The sequence below is a fragment of the Aythya ferina genome, assembly GCF_964211825.1.
Source record: "Aythya ferina genome assembly, chromosome: 7".
NCBI lineage: Eukaryota > Metazoa > Chordata > Aves > Anseriformes > Anatidae > Aythya > Aythya ferina.
This window is the reverse complement of record NC_140302.1, coordinates 34,106,543-34,132,358: the sequence shown is the minus strand read 5'-3', so window position 1 is coordinate 34,132,358 and position 25,816 is coordinate 34,106,543. Positions and strand designations below refer to the sequence as shown.

The 25,816-nt window shown below is 54.2% G+C and overlaps 2 protein-coding genes across 7 annotated transcripts in view; one reads left to right on the top strand and one right to left on the bottom strand.

Moving 5' to 3' along the window:
* FAM53B (family with sequence similarity 53 member B) overlaps nt 1–19,312 on the top strand; it is a 31,314-nt gene extending 12,002 nt beyond the window's left edge. The window contains exons 4-5 of the mRNA XM_084525991.1: nt 5,523–6,274; nt 16,532–19,312. Coding sequence (XP_084382117.1) covers nt 5,523–6,274; nt 16,532–16,840 — 1,061 coding nt within the window. The 3' untranslated portion in view covers nt 16,841–19,312. The remainder of the gene's footprint in view (nt 1–5,522; nt 6,275–16,531) is intronic.
* A 1,482-nt stretch (nt 19,313–20,794) lies between these two features.
* LHPP (phospholysine phosphohistidine inorganic pyrophosphate phosphatase) overlaps nt 20,795–25,816 on the bottom strand; it is a 62,674-nt gene continuing 57,652 nt past the window's right edge. For all 6 annotated transcript variants that reach the window (XM_084525992.1, XM_084525994.1, XM_084525996.1 and 3 more), the window contains one exon: nt 20,795–21,215. In XM_084525992.1, the coding sequence (XP_084382118.1) occupies nt 21,125–21,215 (91 nt within the window). In that variant the 3' untranslated portion in view covers nt 20,795–21,124. The remainder of the gene's footprint in view (nt 21,216–25,816) is intronic.

The window sequence follows — 25,816 nt, the reverse complement described above, 5'->3', positions numbered from 1 at the left end:
TTGGGTTTTGTAACGGGGAGCCAGTCACTAGGCGAAGTCTCAAAACCCAATTAAAATTGTAGGTCAAGTTTGAGCCAAGCTACTTGGTATGAAAGCCAATGCTTCGCAGACAAAGAGGCTGCCCCTTTTCTTCGTGGACACAACTCTCATTAGCGTTAATGGGAGCCGAGCACATGCATTGAGGGGAGAGATTTCCCAAGCTCCCTGATAACTTGAGTCAATTGGAGGAGGAGGAAGGGGGGGGGGAAAGATGGAAAATGTTTTGATTTTTTTTTTTTTTTTCGGATGAAAGTCACAAGCTTCTAAGTCAAGAACGGGTAGAAACAGTCCGTTCCCTTTCTCCTGCCTGTCAGAAATGAGTAAGGGACAAAGAAACCCAATCAGATGGTTTTGTCTTGTGCTGTGGCACTGGCAGGCTCCTCCACGAATATGAAGAGCCTGAGCCTAATTGAAAACCAGCTTGGTGTTAATGGCTTTTACAAAGCCTTTTGCGTCCTCCTAGCGCGGTGCTGGTCTTCCTGGGCTGCCAAATTATCCTGTTTCCAAGGGAACCCAATCTCACCTCCTTGACCACGGCTTACCATGTAATTGTCTTTGTCATGCCCAGTCAAGAGGAGCGAGTCCCTGGCATGTCAGAGCATTGTGTGGTTTGTGCTCCATTTTTCAGGCGTCCTTCCCAAACGCTCTTCTTGATGCCTCCAGACCTGGGCCACGGTCACAAACCAACTCCACGCTGAAACTTGCTCAGTGTTTTTAGTAAATCCCAGGGTCATGACGGCCCCGAAAGGGCAACTGGGTGAATATTTCAGGTCAGGAGGCCAAGAGGGAAAGCAGGGAGGTCTCTTGCCAGAGGGGGTGTCATACACAGGGATTGCTCCCACTGCCAAATTCGGTATTGGTGGCCTCAAACCAAATCTAAAGGAGTCAAAATGTAAATGTCACAAATGTCTTGGTCAATGGGCACTCCAGCAGCATCGCAACGGGCAGCACGAGCCACTCTGCCAAGAACATTGCCTGCAAAAAGCTCTGAAAAACACTTTGAAGGGGACAGGAGTAAACCGAGTCCCAGACTTTTTAGATGTAGGATGTATTGAACACTGAAAGGGTCTGAAAATTGGTTATAGGTTTTATTATTACTCGATACATGAGTAAACATTATTAAAGGCTTGATATGTCAGATGGTACAACGGTAGATCCACTTTTTTTGATTTTTAGGTTTATAAGTAATACTCTGTCAGTGGGATGACAGAAATATTAGTTAAAAGCTTGTTGAATTTATAGTTCTAGGCATTTCATCTTTAATTTTCATCCTAGCAAAGGGCTACATAAATAAACAAAAGCATTTTTCCCCTTCTTCTTGATGGGCCCTTGAAACACCAGGAAGTGTAGGAATTGCCCTGTTCCTGGATGGAGTCTTTTTTCCTTCTCTTTCCTTGCGGTCTCCATCTCATGCCCTCCAGTAAAAGAGTGTGTTAGAGAAAGAAGCGAGCGTTTTAGAAAGTTTGGGTATTACTTTTGGCTTGCCCTGTTGGAAATTTTCCATCTGCGGGTGGACGGCAGTGGCGGCTGCACGCTGTTCTAACAACGCGTTGGCAGTGTTGACCAACTCCTCCTTAGGTGGTGAGTAAGAAGTTTTTTGGCACCTCAGTGGGTAGCAGCTGAGGAGCGGGAACGTTTTTACCGAAACGGTGTTGAGTTTCCCCTCCCATGCACAAGGAGCACACACACGTTGCCTGCTCTCAAGCAGTAGGTTTTGGGGGCTTGCACTTGCTGAAGCCCAGCTCCACGCGTTATTTTTTAATCTGATTTGTGCCAGGGGAAAGCAGGAGGGCCGTCAGGCTCCATGGCGCTGCCACCAGCTAATTGCAACCATCAGATTTGTTCCACCTCGAGGAATCATCGTCTCCTGAACATAAACAAGGGGCAGTGGAAAATACAGGTCCGCCTTTTCCCCGGTGCGCCAGGGCAGGAGACTAAAATTCGACGCGGACCCCACGTCAAAAAGGGAGCTGGATGTGCACCCGCACGAAGAGAAATGTTTGGGTTAGGATCCAAACAGAATTTATCTGCCAAAAAGGAGGGAAAAAAAAAAAAAAGTGATTGAAACCCGTAATTACTTTACAAGTTGCTGTAATAAATTATGTATGAATGTAAATTATTTCACAGGGAAAGAACGTGGAGGAAACTTGAGCAGAAGGATCATGCATTATGTATAAAAAGGAGCTGTAAAAATATTATAGCAGCACATTTGTGCCGTTATGGTTAAAGTTGTGTCAGCATTTTGATTTTACACCCTTCTTCTCTGTGGTTACGAGCGTGGCTGTTAAAATTTACTCCGTGTCATCGGAGGGATGCAGCCCCTCAGCAGGCGTTTCGGCAGCCGCCGGCCATCCTGAAGGTGCAGGGGAAGAAATGCAAACGTTTCCCTGGGCTCCAGGCTTGTTTTGGGGTACCAAGACCCCAAATCAGGTTGGTTGTTTCCAACGAAGTTTCAACAGGACCTCCTTCACCTGCGGTGCTCCTAAATTAAATGCTGGCCCTCGGTCTGGTGGTGCGTGCACAAAGCTCGCCTGGCCCGGGTGGCACGGATGGGTTCAGGTCTCTGGGGTACTTGGAGGGAATGGGATCCCCCTCAGGGCTCCCGGTGCCCAAATCTTTGAGGAAGGGCTGCAGAGGGCACAGGTAGCAGCAGGGCTTGGGGTGTCACGCTGGGGTTGCTGTCAAACTCGCCATCGGTCTGGCCCTTTGGTGGTTGCTTATTGCAGGTGGAGAGGTTCGTTCCTCATCTCTCCTGGCTTCAGGCAGCAATTTCACCTCAAATCCCTTGGGTGAAGTTTTCTGGTTCATCAGCGACTAAACTTTATGAACAGGACAGAGCAGTTCAGTTGGAAGGGACCTACAAAGATCATCCAATTGACCGCTTGAGGACTAACCCAAAGTCAAAGCGTGATATTGAGGGCATTACCCAAACGAACGGGACATCAACCACCTCTCCAGGAAGCTTGTCCCAGTGTTTGACCACCCTCAAGGTAAAGAAATGTTTCCTAAAGCGACCTGCTCTAGACTAATGGGTAGCAGGCTTTGAAAGGTAGCTTCTTTTAAACCCAATAAAGCCATCCTCGTTCAGTTGATGGACATATCCAGCAAGTGACTGAAAGTTTGGAAGCTTTAAGTTAAAATCCAGAAGTCGGAGGCTCAGGCTGTCTCATCTGGGGACAGCGACAGCCAAGAAGGACCCGGATAACCACGAGGAAGAGCTCCACGTGCCACAGCTGCATCGGAGCTTTGTTGCAAACGTTCTCCATCATTTTCCGAGAGGCAAACGAGTGCTTTCCAGCAAAGCAGTTTACTTCTGAACCGGGGAGCTCTCTCGGTGGATTTTATCCTGGAACAAATTGCTGCCTCTGGGTAAACCAAGCTGAGGTTTGTAATTTAAGAAAATTAATACAGGCTTAGCTGCAGCAGTATTAATGGCTCCGCTGCAATTATCGTTATCGGCGTTCTCGGGACGCGAATCTTGGTCTTAAAAAATTGAAGAGGAAAGCAGCCAGGTTTCCTCACGGGGCTTTCCCGGGTCATTTCATCACACCCCCGACCCCTAGACCGCCCTCATTTTGTGTTGGATTTGTGGATTTGTGTTTCCATTGGTGTCAGGGCAGACACTTTGCCTCGAAAATACATTTTGGGGGCTATTGTGGCAGCGGGGGACCAGCACCCCAAGCACCTCCTGGATGGGAGCTGCCCCGCCAGGCACCCGGCTTCCTCCAGCACGTGCTGAGCACAAAGGAAAGAAGCAAATAATAACCCGAAGTCGCTGCTCGGGTTAAGAGCACGCTTACAAGTTTCCTCGTGATTATTTTTTTTAAAGATTTATGGCTGTTTGTGCAGGAGTCACATTGGAAGAGGAAGGTGTCCTGTATCCTCTCATGGAAGCTTACCGAGGCCTGATGTAAGACGTGACGTCTGGGCCCGGGGGTCGTGGCAGCTTGCCATAAAAAATTAGCTTCTATTTCTGGTCCTTTTGTCTGGTGACCTGACCCGAGAAATCTCTCTGCCGGCAGCATAATAAGGGGGGGGGGGGAAATAATACAGATCTAAACATAGATGTGGGTGTGCAGCACGGGTTTCTCGCTTTGCATTGTGCTTGTTGAAATGAGGAGGGATAAAGCTCGGTGGCTGCTCGTGGATGGAGCTGGTTTTGGGGGGGAAAATGGGAAAAGGAGCCAAGAGTGGTGTAGGGACAGCAGCTTAGAGAGGCCCTGGGTGTGACCTCCAGCGCATCTTCCCGACCACCAGGCTGTACCTGCAGCTGCGGGGCGGGCACGGCTTTGAACTCACAGCTCAGCCGTCTTATTGGAAAAAAAAATAGAAAAAAAACTCTAAAAAATGCCTCACAATTTAGATAGGATCACACAAAACTTCGCAGCCAGGGTTAGCCAGCACGGTTTGCCTCTGCCTGCAGCAGCTGCCGCCGAAAGCAGCCCCAGCGGGCTGTCGGGTGATGGCTTTTTTCCATCGCAGCAGCCCTACCGGGGTTTGCCTGTCGAGCATCAACTGCAAGTCCACACAGAGCCCTGCTAGCCCCAGCAGCCCGTGCCAAGGAGCCGGGCCCCGATGGGCCTCCTCTTTCCTCTTTTCTAGGCAGGGAACCGTGTGTGGGAATGAGCTCACCCTGCTGAAATCCTCCTCCTGCACGGTCGTGGCGGGGATCTCCGCCTGCAGCTGCAGCCGGGCTCGCGGTCTCCAAGGGGCTGCCGGCCCCTTGCCGTGCACGTCCCGGCTGTGGAGGGAAGGAGCCGTGGATTTGGGAGGCACGGGTGTCCGGGGGGTTGGCCCAGGGCATCCCCAAATGCACCCGGTGAAATGAAACCCCAAATGAAATGAACGCCCTCGCGAACGCCCCAAGAAAGCAGGTGGCAAAGCTGCAGGTGGGCAAATTGCTGAGTCTGCAAACTGATGGAAAAAGAGGGAGAAAGATGTAAAACATTCAGCGTGGCTGGGAGCAAGACAGCCCGGTGGCTGTAGGGGTGGCTTTTGGCTCCCTGTAGGCTCTGATGTCCTTGGCAGGGGGAAGCAGTGCCCCCGTACCTGTTTTGCCCCAGCATCGCATCACCTTGGGGCTCTTCACTTTGTTTTATTTTTGTGAACCTCCCGGGCAATGGTTGGTTGCAGAGCCTGGGGTGAAAGGGATGCATCCGAGGCACGATTTATCGCAGCGATGTGGCAGTGCCCGTGCTGTTTCGTGCCCGATCTCCCCTTGGTAGCGCAATCTGGATATTGGGTCTCCAATTGGGGCTCCGAGCCGTGATTCTCATTTTGGGCTCTCCCTCTCCATCCCCGCCACAGCAACCGTGCTGCTGGCGGTTCGGGAAGCCATATTCCAAGAGTTAATTAATTAATTTGCACTGGAAAACGCCCCATATGCTACTCTTTGTTTACGGAGTCGCAGAGTTAATTAACGCTAATGCCTGCGCGCTTGTGTGTGTGTATGTGTGCGTGTGTTTTTGTCATTTCTGCCCCAGAAAATGACAGATGGGGAGACCTCGGCAGGACGTGCCCTCTGCAGATCGAGCAGCCGGGCGCCAGCATCTGGGACTGCCTGGCGGACAAGGGCGAGGAGGGCTCGCTGTGGCCGCGGGAGGCCTCCAGCACCTGCTCGGTCACCAACCTGATCAAAGAGCTCAGCCTCAGCGACCCCCACGGCCACCCCTCGGCGCCCCCCAGCAAGCGCCAGTGCCGCTCGCTCTCCTTTTCGGACGAGCTGGCCGGCTGCAGGACGTCGTGGAGACCCTTGGGCTCCAAGGTCTGGACGCCGGTGGAGAAGAGGCGCTGTTACAGCGGGGGCAGCGTCCAGCGCTACTCCAACGCCTCCGCCACCATGCAGAGGAGCTCCAGCTTCAGCCTCCCCTCCCGCTCCCATCCCTTGGCCTCCTCCTGCGACCACCCGGCGCTCGCCGGCCGCCTGGGCTGCCAGGCGAGGAAAACGGGACCCGGCGGGCTGGGAGGCGAGCCGTGGAGCCCCGAGGGCGGCCGGGCGGACATGCAGAGGTCCCTGTCCTGCTCTCACGACCGCTTCTCCTCCTCGGAGCCCGGCCCGCCCTCGGCCAGCAGCACGCCTGCCTCCACGCCGCAGCTGGGTCGCCGCGCCACGGGGCTGTGCCGCAGCCGCTCGCAGCCCTGCGTCCTCAACGACAAGAAGGTGGGCGTCAAGCGGCGCAGGCCCCAGGAGGCGCAGGAGCAGCGGCCGTCGCTCGACCTGGCCAAGATGACCCAGGTAAGGGCGGGCAGGGGGCTGCGGGGAGGGTGAATCCCCTCGGGATGGGGGCTCGGGGCTTTTCGCGTCGGGCTTCCCAACGCAGGGCGTCCCAATGCGCTCGGCTGTGCTGTTTGTGTTAAACCTCCCGGCTGTGCTTCGTCAGGTGAGGCTGAAAAACATCCTGGGGTTTCGTCCCCTCGCCTGACAGCACGATCATCCCATGCTATACGTCCATTTTTCCCCCTCTTGCAAGGCTGGGATGTTTTATGGCGCTTCACGCCTGGCAGCTCGACGGGTGTTGGAGTGAGCTCATTCGCGTCGGAGGAGGCGATGAGCTTTTCCTTCTCCACAAGAGCTTAAAAGATAAAAAGGGCCGGGGAATTACATGTTGGGGTGACTGCAGGGGCAAAACACGAGGCTTGCAGTCATCTTTTGATAAACCCAGCAGTAACATTTAATATGCTAAGCTCATTTTATTAGCTAACAAGCCGGACAGGCAGTAAGAACAGCTTACACTTGCTGTTCCATTTTACTAGCCACCAGCTGCAATCACAAAACTGCCATCACCGAAGGCCTTCCCATCTCCTGGCATCAGTGGAAACGTTCCTAAACTGCTCATTGGTGTCCTTCCCAGCACCGCTTTGCTTCCTGCAGGTCTTTTTCCAGGAGGAGCTGGTGATGATGAGGGTGGTGGGAGGAGGCACGGGGCCGCCGTGCCCAGGGTGCAGCCTGAGGCTGGAGGAGGGATTTTTGGGGTCGTGTTTGGGGCAGGATCCGGGTGCAATGCTGGCCTTTGCAGCAGGCTGGCTTGGAATATTTTGTCCTATCATCGAGTTCTCACCCAGATGAGGTGGAAATGGTGGTGGTAGTTCAGTCTTCTTGCCTTTGTGTCTCCTCTTCCTCCTCCTTATTCTCTCTCTGTGCACAGCCGCTCATTGCTTCATCTGCACGTGCAGGGCAGAACGTCCCACAGGCCTGCGTGAGGGTTTCGTGGTAACCCAAAACCTGCAAAAAGCCCAAATTGCCTGAAAACTCTTTAGGTACTCAAGGTACTCCTTAAGTACTCGAGGTCCTCCAGCCCTTTCGGGCTTAAACCACGATGCTGAAGGAGCTGCAGAGCTGCAGGAGGTGGTGGCTTGCTGCACGTGTGGCCCAGCTGCATCTGCTGGAGTGCTCGGTGGTGCACAGAGGGAAGAGAGAAAAGGAACTGCACTATTTTTATTCGCCTCGCTCTCCGGAGAGTCTGCGCAGCGCTTGGTTGCCATCTCGGGGCGGCGCCTGGGGAGATGAGCAAAAAAAAAGGGGTTCTGCAGATGGTGGAGGAGGGCAAGCCGCAGGATGGGGATTGCTAGGGAAGAAATAAAAAGGAGCAGAAGTCCCTTACCAAACACGTTATTTTTAAAAATTGCCATCCTATTGCAGTTTTCCTGGGTGTAAGTCACAGTCCTGGGTCTTTGTGGTTGCGGTTGTTTGTATAAAGGGGGGGAAAAAGAGGAAAAAAGCAGGGGAAGGAGCCTCCAAAGGCATCCCTTCGCCCTCTCTAAAAGTCATCGTGGCAGAATCGTGACATTTTTCTGCTGAGCTGAAAGCAGAGGGGGCTACGTGTCCCAGCAAGGCGCAGACCTGCTGTGGACTGACAGCCCTAGCGGCCCTGGAAATGCAGTCACGGACCTGCTGCCATGAGCCGAGCCCTTTCGCTTTTAAGGAGTAGGTGGAAGGGTTCCCTCAGGCATTTTAAGGGGTAAAAATAACTGAATGCACAATGAACCCGCGGCACAACCCCAGCCGGGTCATGCCCACGAGTGCTGTGAGCTGCTCCTGGTGACAGGCGCAAGGTGTTGGCTTGGTCTTTGAGGAGAAAAGTGACGCTGGGGTTTCAAAAGAAGTGCGAAACGAGCCAGCAAACCCCAGCCTGGCTGTTGGAGCTGTGAGCCACGCCGGGGTATAGGCTAATCCACGCCTGAAGGAGGACCTGCAAGGATCTGAGGTGCAGATCCTTGGGGCGGGGGAAGAGGCAATTCCCTTCCTGCAGGGACAACCCGGGGAAACGTCCCCAGGATCCTCTGAGGATGCCGTGGGTGATTTCAGGGCTTCCCCTTCCCTCTGGCAGGCGCCCAGCCCAGGCACACACTTACAATTCGGATTTCCCTGCCTTTGACACAGACAAGAGCCCCGAGAAGGACAAAAACCTAATCACTTGTCCATCCAAAAGCAGCTCGGTCCGTGTTCCTTGAAAACCGTAGGCTCGAGGAGGAGGTGTTATTTTCCCTGGCTGCTTTCCTCCACCTCAAAAAAAAAAAAATCCTCGGAGCCGAGGAAGCGACGCCCGAGCAACCTGCATTACTCAGCTCCCCTCCAGCACGAGATCAGCCGCAGCCAGCTGCCGGCGTGCTTCGTGCTGGCTGAGGAGCGATGCCATCAAGGAAGGAAGCCCCACGCCGCGGGTGACCTCCACCACGTCCCCCCCCCCGTGTCAGCAGCAGCAGAAGGGGGTGAAAATAAAGCCGGTGTCTGCTGACGGGCCGGGGTTTTCCTCGTTCCTCAGCTGGGTTGTGAAAAGCTTTTCACGTGCAAGCGCAGGCTGCCTCCACGTGGGAGGACTGGCACGGAGGGACGCAGCAAGATGAGGCAGGTTGGGGTGAGCATTCTTGCCCTTGGTGGGGCCGGTTTTCGGGGTGTGGGGCAGGAGGGAAGCCCTGTGAACGCCAGCTGGTTCCTCGTGGGCAGCGGGAGGCGCTGGGACCAACATGCTGGAGAAAACCACACGGATTTGGTTTCTTGGCTCAAAATTCCCTTGGATAACTTATAATGATGCTCCAGGAATGAGACCGGTTAATTGCAGATGAAGAGCCTAAATGATGGCAGGGGGTCCACGTTTCCTCTCCTCGAGCCTTGGAGGGGGTAGAAGTGGCTTTGAAATATTCATTTCACATACGGGGAAACCGAGTCCCCGGGGGGAGAGGCAGAGCTGGGCGCCCAGCCTGGGTGCTGGTGCTGGCTCAGCACCCGGCCCTGGCAGCCGAGCGGTTAAATTTTTGCTCGTGCTGGTAACCACATGTGTTTATAGGCCATAAACCCGGCACCATAATCAAAATAAAAATAATTTGACCTGAAAGAAATGTTTTCTTCATACCAAGAGGGCTATTTGGGCCAGGCAGGAGGCGTTGAGGCAGAAGGGGAGGGAGCTGCTCCTGGAAGCAATTACATGGCCGCATAACTGGGCTAATTAAGAAAGGGCTCTAAATGTTAAAGTTCTTCTGGGAGGGAGCATACTTGGAAAAACAGTGCCTCTAATTCCTCACAGCCCCCCTTGCCTGTTTTTGCCTCTTATTTCTGCTTTTTCCTTCAAGGGGAGGCAGCCCCACTCCGCTCCGCGTCTCCGTACTGACACGGCCCCGAATCAGAGCAGCCTCAGAAACCAACCCCTGGAAACTACCGTCCTTGGAATAATAACAATTTGGGATCCGAAACGGTCGGGATCGTATTTTTCCACGAACCGTGTGGTTTCTCAAGCATTTCTCCTCATACTGCCGGCTGGGTGCAGTGACAAATCGGGGAGAGGGGCAATGCTGAAGGGTTTTTTTTGGGGTCTGGCCGAATCCCCCAGGGCAGAGGGCAGCAGGAAGGGGCGGTGGGCACGGCGGGGGCTGCAATGGAGACCAAACACATCTATCGTGGCGAGCACCCCGGGATGAAGCCCGAAATCATCCCTGGTCGTGGCAGATAGCCCGGGCTATCTCTCGCCCATTCTGTTTCCTGCCTTGTGAAATGCAGATAGGGCTGTTATGGGGAGATGTTAATTTGTGTTAGCACGTTTCCAAACGCAGCTGACTTTTTTTATAGATATATTTTTTTTTAAAGTGAAGCATTTCTCTGTGTGTTTGTTCAACATCGGCCACGCTCCCTGCAGCAGCCAGCCCCAGGAGAGGTAGCCCTGGCCTGCAAGGGGGAGAGCTCTTGTGTGCAAGGCACCAAGGCACGGAAAAACCCAGCTGTCTGTGTGCTACGTGCCTTAGCACCTCTGGGTGCTAAGCGGGACGTTATAGGAGATATTTCATCTCTTCAGAGCATTTCCAGTGTGAGGAGCCACCTCCGTCACAGCAGAGATCCTCTCCTCACGTTTTCTCCAGCTCCCATTTGCCGCATGGTTTGTTCCTGTGAACACCGAGCAGTCCCTAACAGCTGGCAAAATACTTCTAGGTGCAGCACCTTATTATGTTTATAGGGGACAAAGTGCCATAAAGCAACCAAGGGGATTCAGGTGAGCTGTGCACACCCATCTCCATGTGGTCGGGCATCCCCCTGGTGCTACAACCCCATAAGCAGACCCCGGCGGGGCAGAGGGGCTGTGTAGGTTGGATGGGGCCCTACTGGTGGTGGTAGACACCAGCTTGGAAGGTGACGAGGATGAAATCCTTCAGAAGGAAGGGCTGTTGGAAGGACTTTGTGCCCGAGAGCTGCCTGTTGTGGGGTGGGTGCACACAATGGGGCTGTTCATGGCGCTCGCAGGCTCCGCGGACAGACGGTGCCATTCATGGGGTGGCTTTGCTGTCCTCTGACGGACATGCAGGCATGGAGCATCTCCTGAACTGTGGCCAGGTGCTTCTTGCAATTTTTAGGATTAAAGTGGGCTTCAGCCTGGGCTGGAAGTCCAGAGCGGGGCGTGTAATGTCCCTGCTGGCTGGCGGCAGGCTGCCCCTGCCCTTTTTCCCCCCAAAACTCAAGAGAAAGGGCATGTTTCAGTGAGGATCAGTACGTGAAGGAGCTTGTATGCTCCCAAAGCTGAAATAAAGAGCCCAGCAGCCAGCAATTCTTCGGGCTGGCCTTGCTGCTGCCTCGGGACATGTTTTAAGCTGTAGGGTGGGAGAACCAATCTGTCCTGCACCGTCCTCTCCTTTCTTCCCCATCCACCCTGCTCTTCCCTTGAGGGGTGAAACCCCTCTACACTTCCCCGGGAGGTTTTCTGAGTGAATTTTGGCAGCTTTGTGGCCCGCTGGCAGCGTGGGGCCGGCCGCCTCAGCACCCACTCGAGCCAGCGGCGAGCGTTGCCCAAAGGTAGGACAGGCAAAAAAACTGGAGGCCTTGAATGCCGGCCGTATCCCAGGAAATAGCTGGCTACTGATGTAACTTCGGGGAGAGCTTCCAGCTTCCGAGCCCCAGTGTTTTTTAAATAAACACAAACGGGAGACTGCAAAGGTCGCTTGTGGGAAAAAGGGCTGGAGCCGAGCGCGGGTTCGGGATCAAACGCGAGCGACGCGGCTTGGAGGGGCACAGGGCCTCGGAGGCCGCTACACACGCTGCCGTGGAGTCTTGTCGCCACTGTATTTTTGTCTTTTAGTTTAAAAAGATACATAGTTTTAAAAATAAAAAGTATTGATGAGGTTCATAAGGGTGCTTGTGAGCTTTCCCCTCCCCGTCCCGCTGTCAGGCTGGGTTGGGGCCGTCCACACTGCTGCCCTCGCCTCATGGGCAGCCTCACCCTGAGGTGTTTCTGTGGCTGGTCGGGCGCTTTGCTGCAGATTTCTCCTTTATCTTTGTGCTAAAAACAAACACCTTTATGCTCTAGGTGGGCCTAGTCCAAGGGTTTTAGTGTGAAAGTCAAAGTGCTTGCGGCCTGCTGGCGGCCATTTCGGGCAGGGTGCTGCAAGAGGCCGCTCGCAGGGGGTGATTTATGGCAGCGGGCTTCTGTCTTAGTGGCGTGACGGAGCTTTTCATAGCATGACATGGCATGCGATGACATACATTGTTTTGATTTTACGGTAGAAGTAGTCCCATCTGCTTCAATTATGAATTTGTGACTCACTGAGGAGAACTGACGGAAAACGAGGTCTGCTGTGGAAGCAGAAGTGGGCAGCGTTCGGGGACGTGGGCGCTGCTGCCATGAGGTCGATGTTGTAGCACACACTGGAGCCTCCTGCAGCACCCCGATGGTTTTAGGGCTGTGTCCCACTGCCCCATGCAGCCCGTCCCTGTCCCCGCTGCTGGCTCCATCCCCGCCATGGGGCTGTAGGGTCAGGCGTTGGGCCTTGTGTGCACTCACGTGAGAGGACGGGGCTGGAAACGCAAACAGAGCTTGGCAGTGTCTGTCTGGAACGGACACAGGGTCCGATTGTGTCCCGAAGACGTGCATCTGATGCATCACATGGCTGCTTTAACCCCCGGTGTCCGGGCTCGTGTTGTGTGCAGACCTCAAGAGCAGCTTTTCTACCACACGTTCATCCTTAGGCACAGGTTGCTCCTGAAGCCTCTCAAGTCTTCCTGCAGACCTTTGTGCTCAGGACGGGGTCCGAGACCCCAGCAGCACCTGCAGATGCCGGCTTTGACCTCAGGTACCATTTTCTTACCGAGCCCAACACGTTACATGACCCATCTTGAGCTCCTGCTTGCTGAACTCTTTGCAGCAGAAGCCAGCAGAGAGGTGGTCGCATTAAAAAAAAAGCAACTTTTGGTGAAAGGATTTGCAATAACGAAAGCTCCCGTGCTCAGGGAGGCCACCATCCCTGTTGTCCCCACGAAGGGCCAGGCTGTGCGTGGGGCTGGGAGCTCCAGCTACGCTTATTTTAATCCGTGTCTGTTCTGGCTGCCTTGGCACGCAGGCCAGGCCGTGCGGCACTTCCTCAGCGGCTCCTGCCAGATCCCCGACGCACTGACAGACTCCACGGTGGCAGCCAAAAGCGGCTGTGTGTGCTGCTTGAAAAGAAAAACACCGAAATAAATAAATAAATAAAAAAAAAACAACACACAAAAAAACACAAGCAAAGGATCGCTGGGCTTGCCATCCGCTTCCACGTTTCTGACAACCACGAACTTCGTGGGGCTGCTGCCTGCCTCGCGGATAAATTATTTGCTCAGCTCTTCGAGGGCGTTATTGATGTGCGGCTTTTTATTATGGTGCCAACGACAGCAAATTGCCACATGCTGACTGCGAGCTGTAAATCGCCGCACGTGGTGCTCGGTGTCAAGTCCCAGTGCAGAAAAAGGGCCCCCAGGCGTCACGGGTCCCCTCTGCGGCAAGGTCCCAGCCTGCTCCATCTTCCTGGGAAGATGCTCGAAGGGTTTTCCCCACCACCACGATCCTGAAGTTTTTCAGCAGCTCAGGAAAACCTTGGCCGTGCCATCAATGCGCTGTGCGCCGTGCAGCTGCGGCAGCTCCAGCCGGGGAAAGGACTCTCGGGGCCGTGCCAGGAACAGAAACGAGCCCGTCGTCCTCCTCTTCAGTTTTGCTCCATTTCACTGATTTTTTGGCAAACGCCGCCTCGACGGGACGTGACTGTGCAAAATATAGCCCTGGACAAAGCGCCGTTGACTCATTTGGAACGCGTTCTGCTTTCTCGAGCCATTTTCCACAGCTTCCTTTTCTGCGAGCGAGGGGGCTGGCAGCCCAGGGCAGCTCGCCGGTCGCTCCCGCGTCCGTGTACCCTCACGCAGATGTTTCCTGGCCCTGCGGCCGCAGGATCCCCTTTGGCACATCCTCCTCCCTGGCCCCTCCAACGTGGGCTGTGGGCGCTTCTGCTGGAGCATCCTTGTGTCCTTCGGCACAAGGACACGTGGGGGCACCCCACCTGAGTTAAAGCAGGAGAAGTCGGGTGGGAACGCTCGGCTGGAGCAGGTTTCCACTGTGGTGGGCTCTCAGGGGAACGACAAGTCCCACAGAAAGCTTTTTGTCAGGGAAATTCAAGGAGAGGTTTGGAAGTTTGCTTTTAATTTCCATAATGTCTTGCTTTATAATTAAGGGTACGAAGTGAGACCACTGTAGTACAATAATAGCGCTTCTGTGCTGCACATGGTGCAAATAATATGAAAAGGAATAGGGCTGAAACACTCAAAAAACATGTTTTTACCAAAAGAAATCCATATTATTGACATTTCACCCCAACCTGGGACAAGTTGGACTGGCAGCATCCCTGAACTCCCCCAGAGACGAGCCGCTCCAGCCCCTGCAGCTTTACCAGCCCTGACTTCAGTGAGGATTTTTAGCAGGTTTCCACCACGGAGCCCTTTAGGGGCAAAGCCCTGAGCTGCGGGATCCCTGCTCTGCCCTGCGGGGACGGAGCCGTGGGCATGGCAAGCGGGGCACGAAGGGAATCTGTGCAGCACCCCGAGTGAGCGCGTTTCTCTGCTGGTCGGTGTCGGTGAGGGAAAATATTCGTTCTTGGCAGGAAACGAGGATTTCCTCCAATTATCATCCTGAATGGACACCGAGCTGAGCATGTGGGATGCTGGGCACGGGTGGGACAGAGGAGCCCTGCCGAGCGCCGCCGCTCGCCGATTTCATGCATCTCCCCGCCTGCTTTCTGCCTCCTGGCTTTCGGGGTTGTGCCTCTTCTGCGTTTCCCTGGGGCTGTGCGGCACCAGGGGGATTCCTGCCGAGGGCTCTCGCGGCGCCTTTTTCCTTTTGCATCGATGGAAACCCACAAAAAATCCTCACTACGGTTGGGGCAGCTCCAGAGCTCCGGAGACGAGAGTAAAACTGCGAGTGGAACTGGAGTTTCTATTGTAAAATTAGGATCAGGGCTGTGTAAATATTTCTTTTTGTTAAGGGGTGAGCCCTCCCCTGGCTGGCCGGGTCCCCGGGACTTGTTTGGCAGCACGGGGAGGTGGGTGCCTGCTCCGAGTCACTGCTGGGGACCCGCACATGATTTTGGGGTCAGAAATACCCAAAGGGGGGCCCCGGCTATCCGGGATGGAAATGTTCCTCCTCTTCTTCCCCTTGCCGTGAGCTCAGCAGCACCCTGGAGCTGGAGCCGTGCCCGCCGGCAGCTCAATGCCTCGATAGATACCCACGGAAAAAAAAAAACGTGGATGGGTTTGAGACTCCTGACCCAGCACCCGGGCCTCTTCCCCAACCTATAACCCAGCTCCGGCCCCGCAAGAGGCGTCCAGGGCTCCGTTTGCATTTCGTCTCCCCTATAACAGCCTCCTGTGTTTTCCCTCCTCAGGTATTTCGGCCGTGCCTTCCCCGGCACTTCATCCATCACCCACAGCCCGGGTGTCAGCCCCGCAGCCCCCAGCGCCGCTGTTGGTTTTGGAAGCGGGGCCTGGCAGCGCTCAGCCTCGGGGGGAGGCAAAAAACCCTAAAACCAGCCCCAGGGAGAGATCGGCCTGGGGATAAAGCGTGAGGTGGCCGGGATGGGGACACTCGGCGAGCCCTGTGTGGCTCCCTGCGGGTCCTTCCCAGCTTTTTGCAGAAATTGCAGAGCCCAGCGTGCTGACGGGAGGTGGTGGCGGGCGGGCAGGTAGGGCTTGGGATCGCTGACAGCTCTTAGGGTCGCACCTTCACAGGGAAAATTGCAGCAATGACCTGGCAGGAGTGGAAAAACAAGGATAATAAAATAAAAAGGGGTGGTGCAAAAGCCATCCCCAAGCGTTTCACCGCGGGGCTCGCGGGTGTGCTAATATTTATCCTAGCGCAGGCAGCGGGGTCGCCTTGCTTGAGGGAGACGCGTGTCGGGGAAAAACTCACAGTGGGTTATTTGATGAGGGGAAGGGTTTCACGAAGGAGCGTTCCCGAGGAATTTCTCCAGCTCTCTCGCTCTCGGGGCTGCCAGCATTCAGCCTGCTGGGAGCACTGGCAGAGGGAAGGAAAAAAAGATGGAAACCTGCTCCAAAACCTACGGAAAAGGATGGATGTGGGGGGGTGGAGCAGTTCCTGCAGCTCCTGCCCCCCCAAATCCTGAATAAAACCTGGGGTAGGCAGCTCGGCGGCTCATTTTGGGTGGTCAAAAATGTCTCGGTTGTGTCTTTGGGTGGTTTTTCAGAACCCAGCGGGGTGTCTGGGTCCCTGCGTGTGGTCCTTGGGGTCTGTGGCTGCCCTTTGTGCCCACCTCCCCTCGATGGGGCACGGGGCAGTGCCAGCACCGGGTTGGCAGAGGGAAGAAACCACCTTCGGGAAGCGCCAGGGCTTTATTTGTGAACGGGATTTGCACTCGGGAGCGCGCTGTTGACTTTCAGGAGCCCTGGGCTTTGAAGTGCCCACATCACTTCTGGAAACACGCTCGCAGGTTTCTCTCTAAGTGCCTCGAAAATGCCTCTCGTGGCCTCGGGCCTCCTCCGGCTGCGGTGGCTTGGCCATTGCCCAGCCTGCGGCTCTCTGCGGGAAGCCTCCGGGGAGGCGGCTCGTGCTCAGGGTCTGGAAAAGTCCAAAATTTGGCCAGTCCCTGCCTCATCTTCCGCTACGACCTGTTTCACCGCGGTGCTTCCCTCAGCCTAGGATCCTTTTGGGGTCCCTTCCTGCACCCGTCTCACCCTCCTCTCTCTCTCCCCTTGCTCCCGCAGAACCGCCAGGCCTTCAACAGCCTCAGCACCCCGGCGGAGGACGGCGCCCAGCGGCTCCCCGGCCCCGTGGAGGTGATGCCGGGCAGGACCCCCGCCTGCACCCCGGTGCCGGAGCCGCCCTCGCGGGGCTCGGGGCGCCGGGGGAGCCGGGACGAGCTCTCCTGCGAGGAGTCCGACTGCGGGGCGGCCGAGGACGAGGGCGGAGGGAAGGAGGAGGACACGGAGCCCTGGCGAGGCGGCGGGGCGGGCGCCGAGAGCCCCTTCCAGCTGGGCGGAGAGCTGGACATCGAGCAGATCGAGAACAACTGAAGGGCGAGGGGACGGCCCTCACGCTGAGGGGGCCCTTCAGTTGTGGGGTGGCCGGCGGGGCGCCCCGACGCTCTCCCCCGGGCTCGGCGGCCTCCTGCCGCCAGCCGGAGGGGGTCGAAGCAGCTTTGCCAAAATTTCATCAGGTATTTTAGAGCAACGGCGTGTGTGTGCGTGTGTGCGTGTGTAAATCTTGAAATCCCTTCTAACTACTGTAGCCAGCTATCAGCGAGCGCCCACTGGGCTTTTGGGGTGAGGTGTGGAGATGTGCAGGACACTCGCAGCTCTCTCTGCTGGGCTCTGCGCCGGCTGAAATTTAATGATGGGAAGAGCTGGATTTTTTTTTTTTATTTTTATTATTATTTTTTTAATTTTCCCGACGAGGAGCTCGCGGGCTGCCTCGCCCCCGCCGCCCCAGCAGCCTTCCTGCCGTGCTTTTTTTTCTCACCCCCTGGGACCCTCAGGGGTAGCGCACCCGTGAGGTGTGTCCGTGCCCGGTGCCGTGGGATTACTTGGCGACAGGAGGCTGCCAAAATGCAGAAATTTCAGGTAGCAGCACTGAAAGCTTTCCCTCTCCCTGTGCCTTCTGGAAGCACAGACAAAGTGGCGACCGTGCCGTGTGTGCGACAGACGCTCCTCGGGAAAATCATCTGACAGCTTTAGAAGGACACCAATTTTATTTTTTATTTTTTTTTTTATTTTTTGGGGGATCTTTTTCATTTCGGGGAACCCTCCAGCTCCTTAAAGCGTCGCTGTTAGGACCTCCTGGCTCACTTCGAGCTGTTAGGACATCCTGGCTCTCCCCACCCCACCCCGACCGACACCGTCCTGGCTTCAGGGTGGCCTCAGGCACCTCCTCAGCCAGATCCCTACCAACCAAACCCGAAAATGCCCCAGAGCCGTGGCTGCCCATCGTGTCCAGCACCACACCGTGGCGATCCTGCCTCCCGCGGGACCCGGGGCACGCTCTTGCCTATGCACACCGGGGACTGTAACTCACAAGGGCTCCTTCTCCCCCCCAAGGGCTGCTCCCCGTGCCGTGCTCCCCCCCGGGCGTTGGGAGGGTGACCAAAGGGACCTGCCCAGCCGTGCTCGACGCAGCCGTAGCACCCAGTTTACATGCAGCACAACCCCTTTGCCTTACTAAAGACGCTTCCCCGCTGAGTCGTGGCCTTACCCCGGGCACACGAGCTTGGACGCAGGCTGCAGCTCGCCTCGGTTTGCGGGCTGGGTGTTCCCTTGTCGGTGCTGTATGAGCTCATGTACTCGTTTTCAGTTTAAGAAAGCCTTACTTTTTAAAAAAAAGAAGTTTTTATCTTTTTTTTTTTTTTTTCCCTCTCTCTAGAGGTTAAAAAAAAAAAAAGACATCTGTGGATTTATATATATATAAATAAAATAGCGAAAAGTATCAAATATAATATAGTATGTGCCTCAGATCCAGGGGACGTCCCGCTGATTGTACAGCTGGCAGCTCGGCTGCTCCTCGCCACGCGCTGCAAGCCGGGCGAGAGCCGCTCCGCGCACCAGCTGAAAAGCAGGGCACCCCCCCGGGGGGCTGCTTCGGGTTTTTAAAGGACTTCACCCCTCACACAGATGCTTTGGGAACCCCTGCGGCAAATCCCTGCCGCCTGCCAGAATGTGATTTTTTTTAACTAATATGCAGACACCTGACCTTAGTCTTTGCTAGGTAGCTCACAGGCTCGGTATCGGGAAGATATTTCGGGAAGATATTCGGGGACTCGCGAAGGGCACGGCCCAACCCGCACAGCAGCCGTTTCAGGGCGATGACAAGCTTTAGCAGCAGCAATAAGGTTTGATCAGTGCGATTCCTGCAAAATAAAAAACAACAAAAAAAGAAAACCCACAGGATTTTAACGGGAAAATTCCTAGCACCGGTAACACACGCGGGGAGCTTGCTGGGTGTGTGCAGATGCAGCTCTTTGAGCCTGTTCTGTGAAAGATTACGTCTTAAAAGAAAAAAAAAAAAAGACAAAAAGAAGTGTTTGTAACATAGATTGTAATTTTCCATGTTATAGCATAGCCTATTTGGCCAATGAAGTCGTGTTTCAAGTGCATTGTTTAAGGCTCCTGGCCGCACAGGATAACGGACTGACGTAGGACATTAGAGGATTGTAGCAGTGCTTTGACGGCGTTTATGGTTTTGATGTTCAAGGAATCCGAAAGAAGAGGATGGCCAAAAAAAAAGTAAAAAAAAATAATAAAACGAAGCCTTCTGAAGCTCTGACCTGTAGTAGCAAAGCCTCCCTGTCACTTGCACAAGCGCGGAGGGCTGTGCGTGCCCCCGGGGAGGGGCTGCCGAAGGTGCCCCCGCCGTTGCAGGCTGCCCTCTCCCCGGGCGGGCGAGAAGACTGCTGATTTGTACCCTCTCCATGACTTGATTGCACTAGAGCAGCTCAGTCTCAGGAAATTGCTTGTTACTTTTACTGTGTAAATAAAGCTTCCTGGTTCAATAACCCCCGGCCGGCGTCTCGCCTCTCTCTGTGCTCTGTGCACCAGGGTGGGGGGCTCTCTCGGGGGGTCAGTGCCAGGTATGGATGTCCCTACCCCGAGTTAGACCCCAAAAATGGACGTTTTGTGGTGCTGTGCATCCCAAAACAGGGGATGCAGCAGGGTAAAAGCACGTGGGGAACTCCCCGGGGAAATAGGGCAAGAGCCACCTCCAGCCTTCGTGCGCAATAACTCCCTTTGTAGGGCCGCGCTTCCTTCAGGGAGCAAACCATGTAAAAAGGCTCGGGACAGACGGCAGGATGTTTATCTGCCTAAATTTAATCCAATTGAAGCCACAGGCTTAGCATAACGGAATAAAAAGGAAGAATTACAGGATAAAATGCTCAGTGCCCCATCACAGCCCTGACGTTGGACTGGGCTTTAAGGTGCCCTTCACGTGTGTGTGGACGCACACAGCACTGTAGACTTTGGCTGAACCTCTGCCTGGAGGATGAAAGCTACAAAAACAGCCCGAAGGACTGCGCTAAGGTCATTTTCCCAGATGCAGTTCACTTTATTATAATTAATTCCTAGCCCAATGTCCCCTTCTGTCCCCACGGGGTGCAGTGCGGAGGATGAGCATCTCCAACGCGCCCGGCCGCGGCTCGCAGGCTCCTCCAGAAACACAGAGCAACATTTCGGGGTCCTTCAGCGCCTGGGGCTGTCTCACGCTGCTCAGACGGTCGGAAACACGGCAGGAATTGCCATTCACCTCCTCGCAAACCCCAAAAGCAGGAGCCGAGCGCAGCCAGAGCAGGCTGCCCAAGCGATGTGGATGTGTGCACACGCACGCACAATTACGCACAGAGGTCCCACGGGAGGCCTGAAGCAGGTTAAAATTCCAGCGGCCTCATTCCTTTCCACTCCACAGCACAAAGGCTGAGAACCAAGGGGGTGCAGGGCTGACGGGGGACTTCTGCCCCTAAAAGGGTGACCCGCAAAGGTGGACCAGGCACCCACAGGGGCAGAGGGTGCGAGGAAGCCATCCCAAATCTTGAATTCCTCTCCCCATTTTGAGCCCCTGCCCCTTCTTGCCAGGTGCAAAGCGTGCGGGTGCGAGCAGGCAGGCTGCAAAACTGTCGGGCGAGGGAGAAACAAATCCCCGGGCATCACTGCTCAGTGGCACAGCCCCTCAGGCACGCCGAAACGTGGCCGAGCTGGGGGTGCAGGTGCCCCGTGGGCACACGGTGCTGGTGCAGGATGTGTCTGGAGCTGAGTGTGGGTCAGTGCTGACCAGGATTGGAGCAGGAGAAGGCAGGAAACCTGCGTCCTGCTGAAACCTGCATCTGCAGGTTCCTTTGTCAGGTTCCTCTGAAGGGAAGGAAAAGCCATCAGCCCCGTGTCCCCACCGGTGAGGTGCTGCGTGCCAGCTTGTTCCTAGGAAAGCATTTCAGGTCCCCTAGAAACCCCTCCTGGTGCTGAGCCAACTGAACACAGTACCACCAGGGCTAGCTTCACAGGACTGCGTTTATTACTGACACGAGGACACAATTATTCCATGGTTTGTCACAGCATTACTGAATTCCTGCTCTCTAACCCAGACAGTGGCTATAATCGGGGCAGAAACCCACCTGCCAGCCTGCTGAATGTGCCTGGAGCTCTCCCACAGCAGGGATTTGTGATGCCCGTACCTCTGTGGGAGCGCGCTGGCACCATGTTCATCTCCCCCACCCTCAAGGACATCCTCACCCCGCCTCAGGCACCCCAAAAGGCACAGAGCTGGTGGCAGCGCGATGTGCTCCGTGTCCTCGATCCTATAACTCTGCCACCACGCCGCTGTTACAGCTGGCTGAGGATAACGTCGACCGCCTCGGCCAGGTTGTTCACGTAGGCGTCGGGCTTCACCTGCGGGTGGTTTTCATCACAAGGCCTGCGGAGACAGAAGGGACAAGTGAGAGAGGGCAGACTCCCCGCCTGTTTCTCTGAAATAGGTAAGGAAAAGAAGAATTCACTTCTGACCCAGAAACGTGAGAGGTCTGAACGCAGTTTTAATGAACGGGAAGGCTCAGCTGGGGTTGAATGTTGCAGGATCACCACCTTCCTGTCAGCCTAGTGGTGGTGGTTCCCTCTGTGGCCACAAAAGGGGTCAGACTAACGCTGCCATGCAAATCACAACCCCAAAGCGGAGCAGCTTGAAGCTACATTTGCAGCAATTTCAGATACCAGTGGCTGTGGGCACAGAGGCTCCGTCCCATTTAATGATTTGGCTGGGAGAGGGGCGGACACGGGAGGCAGCAACAGCCCGGGCAGCTCTTCCAGACCTCATGGCCCTCTTCTGGCTCTGGGGCTGAGAAAGCCAGCAGCTGCTGAACAGAAACCATATGCATTTTATATGCTTAATGGCTTTCCTCTGGGAAAGAGAGGAGAGCCCTCGTGTCCAGCTCCTATCTCTCTTGGTTCCTGTAAAGGGCAAAACTTTATTTAGCAAGGGCCGCTTTCTCAGCGAGGAAGACACGTTTCCCATCGGATGCATGGGAGCAGAGAGATGATTATTATTATTATTATTATTTACGATCTGCAGAATTTGTTGAGCACTTGTCTGTACAAGTACCAAGCTATTTCTGCAGTTCCAGCACTAAAGCTCCCCAGGGCTGTTTCCCTTCTGCTCATTTCTCAGCTGCGCTCCTCATTCCTGCCTCCACGAGCTCCTCACAAAGGCAGAGCCTCTCTCGGGAGCCCACGCTGCTCCAGATTTTGCTTGCTGGGAAGTTACAGCTAGGAACAAGAAAAGCCCCTGCTGGCCAGGCTTCTTTGTGTCACCTACAGAGTGGCATCCGACACAGATTTTGGTGCCGGCTGCTGTGAAAGCATTTTATTTAAAAGGTGGAAGGTTATGCCAGGGGTCTTTATTTAATTCCCCAAGTTCTATCTTGTTACGAGTCTAGGGTGCAATATGAGCAGTAATTATGACGATTTTTAATTTTTTTTTTACAACCAAAGAAGAATTTGTATCGCAGAAAGTAAAGCAAGTTATAAAACGCAATGGAGAAAAACCTTAAAATATAAATAGAGTAAAATTCCAGTACATGCACAAGTTTCATGTGCCAATTATTGCTCACTCCCTGATTTAACCAAGAGTCTTTTATGAATACAGAAATTTTGGACATGGTAAAATACTCAATTCTTGGCAATAATCCTCTAATTTGAGTGGGGATCCAAAAAAACAGATAATGAACAAAACTTCTCATTCTACACACTGAAAAATGTTTCTTGCTTATATGTTAAGAGGAAATTTTAAGATGTGCTTGAAAGGAAAGCTTCAAAAAATTGTCGGTGACACTGCACTCTTTGATCTATTAGCAGGGCTTTGCAGTTGGTTTCTGTGCTAACGATGTCGAAATCCACCTGGAGCTCAGCTTCTAAATGCTGGCGAGCGAGGAGACGCGCTGCACGCGCTGGTGTGCTGTGGAAGGGCTGGGTGTGGGTACATGGACCTGAACAGAGCGAGCTGGGAAGTCAGGCTCAGGTGCTACGACACTTCTGACAAGTTCGCTGTGGATTCAGGCCAAGAAACTTGCAGGCATTCCTGGTGTTAGGCACATCGTGGCCACCTTGGAGGGCTGCAGCCAGCCCAGCAGCATCCTGCTCCAGATGTGGGCTGCATTGCCACCCGCTGCACCCCTGTTATTCCTCATACATACCTAATATGTACCTCTATATACCTAAATTGATGCCTGTTCTTCTACGTTACAGCCCCCAAAACAAACTTCCCCGCTCTCCTCCCTCTCCTGAGGCCGAGCCGAGGAGTTGGTCTTTCTCTCAGCGCCGATCCTTGTGGCCACAGCCTTTGTCTTGCAGAGCCCTTTGTAACTCCCAACTGCAACATATAGCCAAGAAACATTGTTTTTTTCCCCAAAAAGGGGAAAAGGGTCAAAAGGACCCTGCAAGCAATAACCCCCAAGCACTAACGCTGAGACACAAGCGGCCAAATGAACCTGGGGCCTGTCAGAAATGGGGCAGCAGAGGGCTGTGATGAGAAACCCCCTGGGCCTGGATGGGCCTTACAGGCCAGGGCCAGGCAGGAACTTCACCAAGAGCAGATCTTGCCCTCCTGCCTTCAGCTTGGTTCCTCGTTCAGTGACAATTTTTTATTTTGCCTTTATGAAAAGCTGCGCTAGGGCAGGCATCGCAACGGCAGGTGGCAAAACTGACGGTGAAGGTTATCGTCGAGCACTGTCCTCTTTCATATTCCAGAAACACAAGAACCTAAAAGAATGATTCATCTGCTAGGGAAATTGAAGAATAAACTCAGATCGAGCTAACTTGGAGATAAACTCCTTCTGGTTTCGTTTTACACGGGACTCCGGTTGCGGAGAAGAACATAAATCAAACTGACAGAAAATTATAATCTCGAGCTGGATATTGAGCTGTCAGCAATCTTGGCCAGCGCACAAACTGCCTTGTGAAAAATCAGCTACAGCCTTGGGAAACCCTCTCCTCGGGGAAGCCTGGGCTCCTCGGGGCGGTTTAGCACCACGGCCTGGGCGCACACACGTGGGACGTTTTGCAGCCCGGGCTGGCCATGACGGCCCCTGCTCTGGCTGTGAAATGAATTTTTGGCAGTGGATTTCTGCACGGCCCCTCTGCGGCCACCCTGCTGGTGGAGGAGACGGTCAGGGAAAGAAGCGGCCTAGCACGGGCACTGCCCGAAATCCGGCGTGGTTCCTCTGGTCAGGGCTGTGTGGTCATCCTATTCTCAAGCCACAGAGAGAAAACCTGTTGTGACAGGGCAGTTTCAGGACTTTGAGGCAGCCTCTTTCCTCTTTTTCCAGAGAAGACCTCTGCTGAGGCCTGGTGAGGAGCTTTCTGTCTCCTCACCATGGTCAGACACCCAACCTGGGGGACCATAGTGCCACCTGCCTGACCAAGCCCTCACGGTACCAGAGGTGCTGCAGGTAGGACACCGTCACCCCCTGCACCCAGAGGTGACAATGTGACAGGGGAGCACTGTCATGGACCAAATCTGTGGGATTTGGGGACACACAATCCGTGTCTGCTCCTCTGAGCACAGAGAAAGGCAGAATACATTCTTACACAGAAAATGAAGCCCAAAATGATCAGTACACTACAACACACGAAAGATCAAAGTATCTTTAGCATGGTGCAACATGGAAAGAGGTCGTGAGACTTGGCAGTTCCTCATGTCCATCCAGGCACTGAACACCCTCCTCTCCCCAGGACCATTTGTCACTGTCAGTGCCGTAGAAGCTCAGCAGCTATCTATAGCCCCATGTGCTCGGAGCCAGATCCTCCGCCCATACTAAACTGGTTAGTTCAGATCAATGCTTCCATGCCAGACATCAAGGGAACAGCAGGAGCAGGCTGCTGCAGAAAGCTGGCTCAGCGATTTTAACTCTTCACTCGGCCACTTGGTATGAAAAGCTCTAGCAGGGTATCAGGGCTATGGGCTAGCAGGTAGAGATGGCTTCCTCCAGGTGAAGCCCAAAACCACCTCCCAGGTCCAAAGAGGCAGTGAAAGATCAGCTCCTGCAAGAAGAAGAAGGTTTGCTGACTGGCTGGGTGACATTTCCACTTGGACAGGTCTGCTCGGACAAGCTAGCTGCCCTGTGCAGGCCCAGCAGCTATCAGGATGGTCTTGAATTGCCCTGACCTGCTCTGTCATCTTCTGTGCCCTGTAGCAGCTGCGGTGGTATAACGGAGATATATAACGGAGATATAACGGAGATATAACGGAGTGCCTGTGATGGATGGAGGGATCTGGCCTGCGTGTCCCTTTGCGAGAGCTCCTAGGAGTCCAGAAAGAGAATGAAGCTCCACAAAGACATGCCAAAGACAGCAGGGATGTGGGGACCGATCCTTTTGGATTACGGTATGGATGACATCGGAGAGGTTTAGCGGATCAAAGTCTCAACAGAGGGGGCTGACATGGACGGTCACGGCCACGGGGGTGGAAGCAGCTACACCGCTCAGATCCACCCTAGACCTGCAGGAACTTGACTTCGGAGACGAGCAGCTGGGAATCGATCAACGCACGATCAGTATCACGGACTAAAATTAGCTTTTGCATAGTTCTTTAAGAATAGGGACGGGTAGGAAAAACAGCAGGCAGGGCCAAAGCAAGGCACAGAAGTTAATTTGAAAGAGACAAATGAGCTCGCATTCCAGCGTACAGAGCTGCAGTCATTTGGCAAACCTGATCTGTAACACTGCATGTCCCACGATCGCTGACCTTTCCAGCAGCACAGCTTTCTGTGAGAGCCAGCAAGAAATCATCCCCCCAAATCTCCCTGTGTTTGTACAAGGGATCTCTTTGTGTCACAACACCGAATTCCTGCTAACTCCCCAATTAAGCAGAGTACGCTCCCGCTGCATAAAATTAGATAAAAAAAAGATTAAAACCATTCCTCCTGACAATGTATTCTTCGGGGGCTCTTACCATGGCTGTAAAATATGTGAGCCAGAGTTTAACAAGATTTTCTTTATGAGGAATGTAAACAGACACTGTTAACC